We start from the raw sequence: 12,554 nt of genomic DNA on the forward strand, positions 1-12,554 counted from the left end.
TCACCCCCAAGGGGGATGGTCACGCCGCAATCCCTTCTCCTCCGTTCTCCTCTCGGGATCTTGGGCACGCACGCACACGCGCCCGGTGTGAGTTTTAAGCCACCGGGTCCGGGATGCGAACCGCGGTCGACTACGTGGGAGTCCAGAGACATAGCCATCATGCTAACTGCTGGTTCCCCCAGAAACTTTAATTTTTGATTGTCCCACATTGCAAGTGCTCTCCAGAGACAAGCAGAGTGGGGGAGAGAAAGCACCCTACGATGGAGCATGGCCACGCTGCAATCCCTTCTCCTCCATTTCTCCATCTTGTTGGTACCCTGGGCACACTTGCACACCTATTCTGAGCATTTCTCAAGCCGTCGGAACCAGGACTTGAAGTGCAGTTAGCCCTGTGGTATCCAGCTCCCCCAAACACCAGGCCTCGGGGTTAGTACCAGAATCTCCTTTTTTTGTTTGTTTGTTTTAGGTTTTTGCCACAGGGCATGAGTGCTCACCAGAGAGAGAGAGAGAATGGGAAGGTGAGAAATCACCCCCGTGGGGATTGCCCTGCCATAATCCCTTCTCCGTTTTCCTCTCTGGATTTTGGGCATGTATGCACAGGGACCTGGTGTGATTTTTGAGGTGCCAGGTCTGGAACTCAAGCCATGTGAGAATCCAGCACCTTAAACACCAGGCCACCTCTGTACCCCCTTCCCTGAGCCCACATTTTAAGGTGAGGAAACTGAGACCCAGAGAGGGAGGTGGCAGAGGTAGGCCTAGACCCCAGGCTCCTGAGTCCAAGTCCCATGCTCTTTCTCCTGAACCAGCGTCTCCAAAGTCTAGCCGGCATTGTCACAGGTGTACAGGAGGCCCCTGAAGTGTGTGTGTGTGTGTGTGTGTGTGTGTGTGTGTGTGTGTGTGCATGCGCACACATGTGTGCATGTGTGTGAGAGAGAGAGTGCTGGTTTGTGAGCACCAGGTCTGCTCTCTGGCCGCGGCCCACTACTGGTCACTCCAGACTTCTGCGAGGAGAGTGGGATCAGTTCAGGGCAGGGGATCGCCTCAAGAGGGAAAGTGAGAGATCACCCCTCGGGGTGCATGGTCATACTGCAATCTTTTCTCCTCCATTTCTTACCCCTTTTGGGATTCGGGTACACACACGTACACACACCTGACAGCATATTTTTCCAAGCTATCGGGTTCAGGACTCAAGTCGGCCATGTGGAATCCAGAGACCTTAACCACTGTGTTATGGGCCAGCCCCAAAGTAAATGTATTTAAAGAACAATTCTTTTTTTTATTTTTTATTTTTGAGAGAGATTTTTGCTATAGGGCGCATGCGCTCGCCAGAAAGCCAGAGAGAGACAGAGAGAAAGAAAGCGAGAAATCGCCCCCGGGGGGATGACCGCACCGCAATCCCTTCTCCTCCATTCTCCTCTCGGGATCTTGGGCATGCACGCACATGCGCCCGGCGTGAATTTAAGCCACCGGGTCCGGGACTCGAACTGCGGTCAACTACATGGGAATCCAGCAACATAGCCATTACACTAATGGCTGGTCCTAAGAACAATTCTTTAATCTGGAAGTTTCCATCTACCTTTTTAGTATTAAAATGTGCTTTTATGAAATAATTTCAAGAATAGAAGTAGTTTTGTTTATTTTCCATGCTGTTATTTGGTCTATATATTAAATACATGCATACAAATTTTGTCAGTCCCCCAGTTTCTTGGGAAGTCTTATCTGTCAGCAAAATCCAAAATAAAATTCTGGGGAAAACTGACCTAGCAGGAATTTCTCAGTACTCGATTCATTCCTGAGGGACTCTCACACATCATCTGGGGTGAACAATGAACAATTTGGTATCCTGAGAGTCCGAAATGTGGACAGGGACTGACCAGCAAAGCCGTCCTAGAGAAGAAGATGCGTGGCGGGAAGTGTCTGACGGTGAGAGGCCGAGATGCTGTGGTCCTAGGTGCGATGTCAGGACAGTCCTGGACCCTGGCGGAAGAGCCTGGGCTCCTTTTTTGTGTCCCGAAGCACCCCACAGTTGAACAAGCAAAGACTAAGAGCTTCCAAGCAGGGGCATAGGGTGAGCCGAGGTTTGGAGTGAGTGAGCAGGATGTGTGGAGAGGACAGGGAGGAGAGGCCATGTCCTCCCTCCTGAGGGGACGTAAGGGAGCACTGAAAACTAGGATTCAGCAAGTCACTTGTAAAGTACATCAATCACCGCGCCACCTGCTGGCCACTCTCGTCGTAGTAAATAATTACATGAAAACTTCCCTGTTACATTACTGTGCTTTCTCACTGGATCAGACCCAAACTGATAGGCTAGGTCTTGTCGTCATCTGTTGCCCAGCCACAGAGCCAGTGCGCTGCTCCCACCTCAGCTCCGCTGCCAGCTCTCCTTCCACTCCCGTCAGCCGATTGCTTTTCTGAGCCTACCCCGAGCATGCGCTCTTTCCAGAGCTTTGGTAAGCGGTCACATGTGCCCTGCTGTTTAAACAAACAAAAAGACTAGGTTGACAAGATCTAAGCTTTAGTTTGCTAAGTGCCAAATGAGAGGTTATGACAAAAAGTGCCACAGGAGGGACCAGCAGTTAGCGTAATGGCTATGTCGCTGGACTCCCATGTAGCCAACCGCGGTTCGAGTCCTGGACCCGGTGGCTTAAACTCACGCCAGGCACGTGTACGTGCATGCCCAAGATCCCGAGAGGAGAATGGAGGAGAAGGGATTGCAGTGTGGCCATCTCCCCTGGGGGGGTGATTTCTTGCTTTCTGTCTCTGTCTCTCCAGTGAGAGCACATGCCCTATAGGAACAATCTCTCAAAAGAAAAGAAAAGAAAAGAAAAGAAAAGAAAAGAAAAGAAAAGAAAAGAAAAGAAAAGAAAAGAAAATGAGAGAAAAGAAAAGAAAAGAAAAGAAAAGAAAAGAAAAGAAAAGAAAAGAAAAGAAAAGAAAAGAAAAGAAAAGAAAAGAAAAGAAAAGAAAAGAAAAGAAAAGAAAAGAAAAGAAAAGAAAAGAAAAGAAAAGAAAAGAAAAGAAAAGAAAAGAAAAGAAAAGAAAAGAAAAGAAAAGAAAAGAAAAGAAAAGAAAAGAAAAGAAAAGAAAAGAAAAGAAAAGAAAATGAGAGACAGAACCACACGTGGTACGGTTAGGCAGCGTAGGCTGGTTTGCGTCCGTTTGGCTGAAGCAGAGATGTGGCACAGAGGCCGTGGCAGGCAAGAGGAGCAGACTGCCAAGGGCCTTGAATGCAGAGCTAACTCGTCTGGGGTCCAGGGACCACATATCAAGGACAAAACTCACCTGTTTTTGCTGAGTAACTTTCTACCCGTAAGATCATGTAACTTTGCCTTGAGGCTGAGAAAAAGGACGCTAAGGTAGTGTTAGAGTCTCTGAAGTGTTTTGAGGGTGCTGCAGTGTGGGGACTGTGATCAGCCGAGAATGTGTAGGGGGAGGATGGGGACCAGAAGCAGGAACAGTCCTGCTGTCGGGGCTAGGGCAGCAGCCGTGGACAGGAGAAGGGGCGGATGTGAAACACCCGGAAAGGCTGAGTGCTGGAGGGGAGAATGAAGGTGAGCCCGGAGCCTCGCGGGCCATGTGGGTAGCAGGGAGCTGGTCGAGGCGGGCAGGATGGTATTGGCCTTTGCTGTTTCACTGACATGGCTACCGTGGATCCGTGTAGCAGGAAGGAGCCGCCTCAGGCCCGATCTTGGGAGAAAGACGGCATTTCACTCAGCTCTGGTAGTGACCGTCCTCTCAGGGGTGACAAATCGAACTTGGGGACACATCGATGATAACGTAGCCTCTATAGGAACTGGCTCTCTCTGGTCAGTCCATCTTCAACAACCACATTCCCCCCATCTCCCCGCTCTCTCCCACCCACGTCATGTGATGGGGGATTAGTAGAGACAGATTTCCTTAGGTAGTTCTGTCCTAAACTGGCCTCTCATGCCAGAAACATCTAGGTCCTTCTCAGCTTCCAAGGTTCTGATGAAAAATTTATAGTCCACTCTCATGGGGCTCAGATCAAAGAATATGAAACAATGGGACCAGCCAGTGGCATAGTGGTTAAGGCACTGGACTCCCACGTGGCCAACTGTGGTTCGAGTCCCAGACCCAGCGGGCTGAAACTCACACTGGGCATGTGTGCACGCATATGCAAAGGGAGAAGGGATTGTAGCATGTCTTCCCCCCTGGGGAGTAATTTCTCACTTTCTGTGTCCCTCTCTGTCTCTTTGGGAAGCACACACACCTTATAGCAAAAATCTCTCTCTCTAAAAAAAAAACAAAACAAAGAGAGTATATATGAAAGAAAAAAGCCCAAGCATTGGAGATTCTAACCCTGTTCCTGCCGCTTAGCTGTCATGAGACGTTGAACAAGACACTTCTCTTTGGGTTTGCTTTTCTTGTTCGTTTAACTTTCCAGAGGACGGGTGCGCTCATGAAAGGGGAGGTACCCCCATGTGGTGTGGTCACGCACAACAATCCCTTCACCTCCACCTCTCTGTCCTTTGAGGGTTTTTGACCGTGCACACACATGCACATGGTGTGCTTTTCAAACCGCTGGGTCCAGGACGCAAGCCGGAAGGTCGGTCATGTGGGATCTGGCTGCTTCGGCCACCAAGCCATAGGCTGGCTTTGTTTTGCTTTTTTTTTTTTTTTTTTTCCTCGCCTTCAGTAAAAAACCAAGGTTGGCCCTAGACTAGGTCATTATTTTCAGATCTTGCTTCTAAGGAATACTGGGGTTCCAAAGCCAGACCAATATGCTCTGTTTCCCTAGCCAAGTTAATGAATAACTCAGGGTTACAGCTTCCTCACATAACGTTTCCGGGAGCCGTCAGCAGCCCCTGCTGCCCACGTGCCAGCAAGAACTCACAGGTACACAGTGAATGAGCGAGTGCGAACGAAGGGGGACTCCGAAACCGGGTGGCCATGTGTGGTTTGATCGGCTCGTTTCGGGAGACTTCACCTTACGGTTGTATATTACTCACACGGTTGCTCTGGTGTCCAGAGCCAAGTTCCAGAGGCTTTTCAGGAACTAGGTCTCCCCAAGTCCTGTGACTTCAAGAGCCTGCAGAAACACTCAACTCATTAGACTCAACGTTCTCCCAGGGCCTTTCCCGCCCTGATCTTTTGGTCTCAGTGATGGCCTCATCGCTCCTGTGCAGATCACTGTGCCTTACAGTCACGAATTCGTGTCCCGTGGGATCCTCCCAACTGCCCCCTGAGGCTAGAGTGCTGCTGTATTCATTTCAAGGTGAGGGGACTGAGACGTAAGTAGGGTTAATGGCTCCACAAAGTCACACAGCTAGTGACAGAGCTGGGACTCAAACCGAGCGATCTGTTCCCAGAGCTCTCCCTCTTACTCAGCATGCCTCAAGTTCTCAGTCTTTATCTTTTTTTTTTTTTTTTTTGAGAGGTTTTTGCTATAGGGTGCATGCGTTCTCCAGAAAGACAGAGAGACAGAGAGCCAAAAAGGGAGAAATCACCCGCAATCCCTTCTCCTCCATTCTCATCTTGGGATCTTGGGCACACATGCACATGCGCCCGGTGTGAGTTTAAGCCACCGGGTCCGGGACTTGAACTGCAGTCAACTACATGAGAGTCCAGCGACATAGCCATTACGCTAACTGCTGGTACAACTTTTTTTTTTAAATTGCCAGAGACAGATGGAGAGTCAGAAGAGAGGGAAAGCACCCCCGGTGAGGTGTAGCCATAGCTAGGTCCTCTCTCCAGCCCTCTATCCTGTCGGGATTTGGAGCATGAAAGCATGCCTGACATTTTTCAAGCCACCAGGGCCACATTTTGAACTCTGTTTGGCCACGTGGGATTCAGCTCCTTTAACCGCTACACTGCAGGCCTGCCCTCTGGTGGAACGTGTAAGAGCTTGTCATCACAGCCGTCTTCCTTTTCTTCTCTGTTTTGAAACACAGTGAAGGCGTCTCCTTCTGCATGGGTACCTGAGTGAGGACGATGTGGGAAAGAAGCCAGCCCTGACTCCCCACCCCCAGGTGGCAGGTAGTGTAAATAAGAAGTAGCTGTTGTCATGTTTAAGCCACTGGGACTTGGGGGTCATTGGCTACAGCAGCATCGCCTCGCCCCTCCAGACTAATCCACTGCTCTACAGTCTCCTGTTGGTGACCTTTGGCCTCAGTCCTCAAACCTGTCTTCTCCCAACTCTTAGAAAGCACTGGTGGGGGGGATCAGCAGATGACGTAGTGGTTAGGTCACTGGATTCCCACGTAGTTGACAATGATTCAAGTCCCGGACCCGGTGTCTTAAACTCATGCCGGGCACGTGTGCATGCCCAAGACCCTGAGAGGAGAAAGGAGGAAAAGAGATTGCAGCATGGCCATTCCCCCCGGGTGGTGATTTCTTGCTTTCTGTCTCTCTGTCTCTCTGAGGCGTGCTTGCGCCCTATAGTAAATAATCTTGGGGGGGGGGAGGGCACTGGCTTCGGTCGAAGCTGCTGCTATCCCAGGAGGAGCCTTCGAGACCCTTGGCCCCACAGCCCAGGTCCCACGTCATGCCATCAAAGAAGATCTTCAAGCAGCATCGTACCTTTGAACCAAGAATAGGCGATGTCGGACTTAGCCAAGAGCAGCACCCACCTAAATACCAGGGATAACAGACCAGTCCAAGGCTGAGAAGGAGCTTCCTGTCTTGGATAAAGCCGGGTTCCTGTACATGATCACGTCAACGTGAACAAACTCATCAAGATCATTAGAAGGCGCCAACAGCTCAATGCTAATCAGGCCTCCTTCCTCCTGGTGAGTGGACACAGCATGGCGAGCATGTCCACGCCCATCTCTGAAGCACACAGAAGCGAAAAGGTTGAAGGTGGATTCCTACACACGGTCTACGCCTCCCAGGAGACATTTGGATAAAACCAGCCGTGTAACATAGAAAAATGAAGCTGTCGTAAAATTTTTAAACCCTTACCAAGGGGAAAAAGGGATATTGCCAACTGAGATTGATCAGTCCATCTAATCACAGATCATCACAACAGTGGTGTTCCCAGGGCCAGCAGGTGGCGTGGTGGTTAAGGGCGCTGAACGCCCACGTGTTCGACCATGGTTCAAGTCCCAGACTTGGCAGTTTGCTTTCTCACTTTCCCTCTCTCTATCTCTCTCTCACTCTATTCCTCCCTAGTCAAATAAAATAAATAAATAAAGTTAGATAAAATAATTCTTAAAAAAAAAAAAAAAAGAGTAGTTTCCACCTAGGAGTTTTAGGAAGTTGTATTTCATGCAGAAAAACTGAGCTTCAAGTGACCACATTCAGCTTTGGAAAACTTTTTTTTTTATAATTATCCTTTATTGAACATTTCATGTGGGCTCAGGACTGTGGGAACAATACCAATCTTCACAACTCTATCTTACAAGGTATGAAAGCTTCAGTGCCTATTCTTTTTTTAAAAAAGAATTATTTTATTTAACTTTATTTATCATTATTATCATTATTATTTTCTAATTTGATCAGAAAGAGACAGAGAGAGAGAGAGGAAGTGAGAAAGCAAGCCACCAAATATGGGACTCAAACCACAGTCGGCCCTGTGGGAGTCCAGCACCTTAACCACCATGCCACCTACCTGCCCCTGAATTAGAAAATTTCATGCAGATGCTTTATGCAAAGCTCACTGGTAGGCTTTTGGAAGGCATGTATAATAATATATCGTGGACCAAGCCTGAGAAGCAGGAGTAGGCTCTGGGACACAAGTGACCTCATACTAGCAGGTTGGAGGGGAGGTATTCACCCAGGCTCTGACTATCCAGTTACGAAACTTGAGACTGCTTCCTTGCTTTCTGTAATGAGCTACCTTGTGTAGGCAGACGTATTTCTTAACTGCAGAGAGGTTTAGTGGATACGGTGGGTTCTGCCTTGCTCCTGTGCAGTGGGGACTATTTTTGAGGTTTGGGCACAGTAAACCTGAAGCCTATGGTGTCCCAGTTCCTCTCACTCTCCTTCTGTGCTCTCCACGACCCCTTCCTTTGTTCACTCATGCCGCTCTAATCCAGGAACATGTCCTCCACACATAAGTTCATAGAAATCTGTGAGGGGATATCAGAATGGAATAGTAGCTTCTTAGATGACCCTCTTATTTAACCAAGACCAGCTTGTTTTCAGATTTTAGAGTTTTCAAAATAAAATACTTTGGGGACCAGCAGTTAGCATAATGGTTATGTCGCTGGACTCCCACGTAATCGACCGTGGTTCACATCCCAGACCTGGTGGCTTAAAACTCATGCCGGGAGCGTGTGCGTGCGTGCCCAAGATCCCGAGAGGAGAATGGAGCAGAAGGGATTGCTGTGTGGCCATCCCCCCTGGGGGGTGATTTCTCACTTTCTGTCTCTCTGTCTCTGTCTGTCTGGTGAGTGCATGCGCCCTATAGCAAAAACCTCTCCAAAAAAATAATAATAATGATAAAATAAAATACTTTGCACTCTAAGTTGCCAATATGCTAGACCTTCAGTTACTTTAATGCTCTTTTTTCCCCCAACCTAGAATGAAAGACCCGTGCGCTTTCCGCCATCTTGCTGTGCCGCCGTAAGGGTGCGCGTGAACGTCCTGGCTGACGCCCTCCAGAGCATCAACAGTGCAGAAAAGAGAGGGAAGCGCCAGGTTCGTACTGGGCCGTGCTCCAGAGTCATTGCCCGGTCTCTAACTGTGAGGATGAAGAGGGTTACAACGGTGCATTTGAAATCACTGATGACCACAGAGCTGGAAAAATTGTCGTGAACCTCACTGGCAGGTTAAAGAAGTGTGGAGTGAACAGCCCCAGATCCGATGTGCGACTCAAAGATCTAGGGACATGGCAGAGTAACCTGCTCCCAGCGCGGCAGGCTGGTTTCCCTGTACTGACCACCCCAGCTGGCCTCATGGACCATGAAGAGGCAAGACGGAAACCTACAGGAGGGAAGATCCTGGGATTCTTTTTCTAGGGTTGTAATACACATGTACAAATAAAATGCCTCAATGGACTGTGGAAAAAGAAAAAAAGCCCAGTGCTTCCTACCACCTACGTGGGGCTTTTACTATTTTCCTGGGAGTGTCACAGAAGGATCAGAGTTATGTGGCTTTAGACTGCGTGTGTAGCAGGTCACAGCTCGCCCTTACATGTGTACACTTGAGTGGAATACCTGTATCTGTGAGTGAAAGTTGTTTACTGGTGTCAGCAGGTGGCGTGGTGGTAAAGGCACTGGACTCCCACATGGCTGAACTACAGTTCAAGTCCTGGACCTGGTAGCCCACGTTCTCACTTTCCCTCTCTCTTTCTCTGTTTCTCTCTGATCAAACTGGAAAATAATAATAATAATAAATAAAGTTGGATAAAAATAATTCTTTTAAAAAAAGAAAGTTTTTTACTGTAAAGGAGGGAAAAGCAATATTACTGTATCCGGGCCCACAACCGATCATTAAAGGGATTCCTGTCACCAACTCTCCCCACTGCATGTGTCTGTTCACACGACTAACTTTTAATAGGTACATTGTTACATTACGTAAATTCTTTTCTTTTCTCTTTTTTTGGAGAGGTTTTTGCTATAAGGTGCATGCACTCGCCAGATAGAGAGAGAGACAGAGAGACAGCAAGAAATCACCTCCCAGAGGGGATGGCCACGCCGCAATCCCTTCTCCTCCATTCTCCTCTCGGGATCTTGGGCACGCACGCACACGCGCCTGGCGTGAGTTTAAGCCACCAGGTCTGGGACTCGAACCGCGGTCGACTACGTGGGAGTCCAGTGACATAGCCATTACACTGACTGCTGGTCCCACATTATGTCAATTCTTAATCAACCTGTCCTGTTTAGACTACATGTGTCATTATATCTGACATTCTTTTAAATCCTGTGTGATCAGTAAAATTCCAATAAGAAATACTGCTTTTTACAAAAAATGCCACACTTGGAGGGATGACCTATATTCCACTTTATTTTTAAAATGTTTTTAAAGATTTATTTATTTTTACTTTTATTTATTATTATTCATCAATTTTAACCAGAGAGTGGCAAACAGAGAGAAAGGGAGAATCAGAAAGCAAGCCACCAGGTCTGGGATTTGAACAGTGGCTGGCATGTGGGAGTCCAGTGCCTTAACCACCACGCCACCTGGCGAACCCCCTATATTCCACTTTAATGGGTGGTCACTTAATTTATAGGATCTCTAAAATACGTGCATTTTTTAATAAAGTGAATAAATACACAACTAAAAACTGTCAAAAAAAAAATAAAGAAAAAGAGAAAGAAAGAAAGAAAGAAAGAGGAAGAAAGAAGAAAACAAAAGAAGAAAGAATCGATTTCAAAATTCAGATGTAAACAGCAGTGAGAGGGAGGGCAGTCAGTCCCCCAAACGTGGCAGCAGGGATGTTTTGGAAGACGTGCCCTTGCTGGGCCATGCTCTGGGGCAGAAGCTACACAAATGAACTCTCCGCCCAGTCCTGGGAAGGGATGTACAAACACGCAAGCTGCTCTCCCACACTCGTTTACTGACTCTCCTTTATTTTATTCCGCATTTTTAAAGTAGGAGTGACTGGGGTGGCAGGAGGAAGGCCGGACTCTCAAGTCCCGGGGGCACTGCAGGCTGACGATGACCTTGCAGGCCTGGATCTGAACCTCCTCCTCAGGGTGGATGACCAGAGCAAGCAGCCGATCTGCCAGTCGTGACTCGTCCCCAAAGAGGGCTTCGTGCAGGGACTGCTCGTTGTAATGCCATTTCACAGCGCGGTAGTGGGTTGCATTACGACCCTCACTCAGTCGCTCAGCAAACACCAGTACCTCGAACAGCAGGCTCCCTGGCTGTGTGGACTGGAACAGACTCAGGAAGTTGCAGTGTACCTGCGACGGAAATGCAGAGGAAACAGGAATGAATTCGCAGGCAGGTCCTAGAATTCTTACTCTTCCATCTTCCTGTTATCTCAACTCCTGCATATACGTGTTTCAGACGCAACTGTGTAAGAATATTCTAGTTTTCCTATATCATCATTTCATTGCGGTCATAAAACATGGTCGGCATGTTAATAAGGTGGATTCTGGGAAAATTTGGGGGACAAACTTTAAGGTTTAGTGCATGGTTGAGAGGAATGAGCATTTAATCACTGTAGAGTGTTCTAGGTATGTCTAACGGCTCAAGCTTATTTGTGTTATTCACAGCAAGGACCCTGGTCCAGGTGATAGCATGGTGGTTAAGGCAGCTGGATCTCACATGGCCGACCGTGCAGTTCCAGTCCTGACCAGGCAGCTTGAAAACTACACTGGCCACATGTGCATGCACCTGAGAGGAGAAATCCTAAGAGGAGAAGGGATTGTGGCAGTGACTTCTCTCTCTCTATATGTATATGTATCTCTCCTTCTCCCTCTCTGGAGAGCACATGCATCCTATAGCAAAACCAAAAAAGAAGGTATACCCTTACTAGTTTTAGTTTCTACCAATTGCTGGGAAAGAGTAATTAAAATCTTCCAAGTCTCATGGGGGTCAGCAGGTGGCATAGTGGTTAAGGTGCTGAACTCCCACGTGATCGACTGTAGTTCAAGTCCTAGGCCTGGTGACTTGAAACTCACCAGGTGTGTGTGTGTGTGTGTGTGTGTGTGCCCAAAATCCCAGGAGGAAAATGGAAAAGGGACTGCAGCATGGCCATCCCTCCATGGGGTGATATTTCATTTTTCCCCTCACTGTCTCTCCCTGGCAAGGGCATGTGCCCTATCCCCCTCACTGTCTCTCCCTGGCATGGGCATGTGCCCTATGGCAAAAACCTTAAAAAAAAAATAGTAATGGTGATTTGTTCATTTCTCCTTATAATTCCATCAAGTTTTGCCATACGTATTTTGAGATTATGTTATTAGTTACATATAGGTTTAAAGTTGCTTTATCCTGGTGAACTGAACCACTGATGATTACACAGTAGTCTTCCCATCCCTAAGAATGCTTTTGGTCCTTACTATTAAAATATCTACATTAGGGACCAGCAGGTGGGGTGATTTATTCATTTCTCCTTATAATTCCATCAAGTTTTGCCATACGTATTTTGAGATTATGTTATTAGTTACATATAGGTTTAAAGTTGCTTTATCCTGGTGAACTGAACCACTGATGATTACACAGTAGTCTTCCCATCCCTAAGAATGCTTTTGGTCCTTACTATTAAAATATCTACATTAGGGACCAGCAGGTGGCATGGTGGTTGAGGTGCTGGAACCCCACGCGGCTCTCCACAGTTCACGTCCTTGACCTGTCAGTTTGCTTTCTCATTTTTCCTTTCTCTCTCTGGTCAAATTAAAAAAAATAGTAAGTAAAATTGAATAAATAATTTTTAAAAAGTATATATACATTAACCTTTTCAAAATTTTTTATTTATTATTATTATCATTTTTAAATGTGATTAGAAAGAGAGAGGGAGAGAGCGGGAAAGTGAGAAAGCAAGCTGCCAGGTCCGGGACTCAAAACATGGTCGGCTATGTGGGAGTCCAGCACCTCAACCACCACGCCACCTGCTGGCACCTCAACATTAAATTTTATTCTAGCTCCTGTGTTCCTCACTCTCAGAGCTCAGAAAGCCCCTTAAAAAAAAGTACCGTCTGAAC

General features: G+C 47.4%; 1 protein-coding gene and 1 pseudogene across 7 annotated transcripts in view; one reads left to right on the top strand and one right to left on the bottom strand.

The window, feature by feature from the left end:
* Positions 1–6,505: 6,505 nt before the first annotated feature.
* On the top strand, positions 6,506–6,866 carry LOC102495799 (microtubule-associated proteins 1A/1B light chain 3B pseudogene; annotated as a pseudogene).
* Positions 6,867–10,458: 3,592 nt separating this feature from the next.
* Positions 10,459–12,554, bottom strand: part of ARMC12 (armadillo repeat containing 12) — a 27,714-nt gene continuing 25,618 nt past the window's right edge. For all 7 annotated transcript variants that reach the window (XM_006144180.3, XM_006144175.3, XM_006144177.3 and 4 more), the window contains one exon: positions 10,459–10,811. In XM_006144180.3, the coding sequence (XP_006144242.1) occupies positions 10,479–10,811 (333 nt within the window). In that variant the 3' untranslated portion in view covers positions 10,459–10,478. The remainder of the gene's footprint in view (positions 10,812–12,554) is intronic.

Source organism: Tupaia chinensis, unplaced genomic scaffold (assembly GCF_000334495.1).
Source record: "Tupaia chinensis unplaced genomic scaffold, TupChi_1.0 Scaffold000116_1, whole genome shotgun sequence".
Taxonomy (NCBI): Eukaryota; Metazoa; Chordata; class Mammalia; order Scandentia; family Tupaiidae; genus Tupaia; species Tupaia belangeri.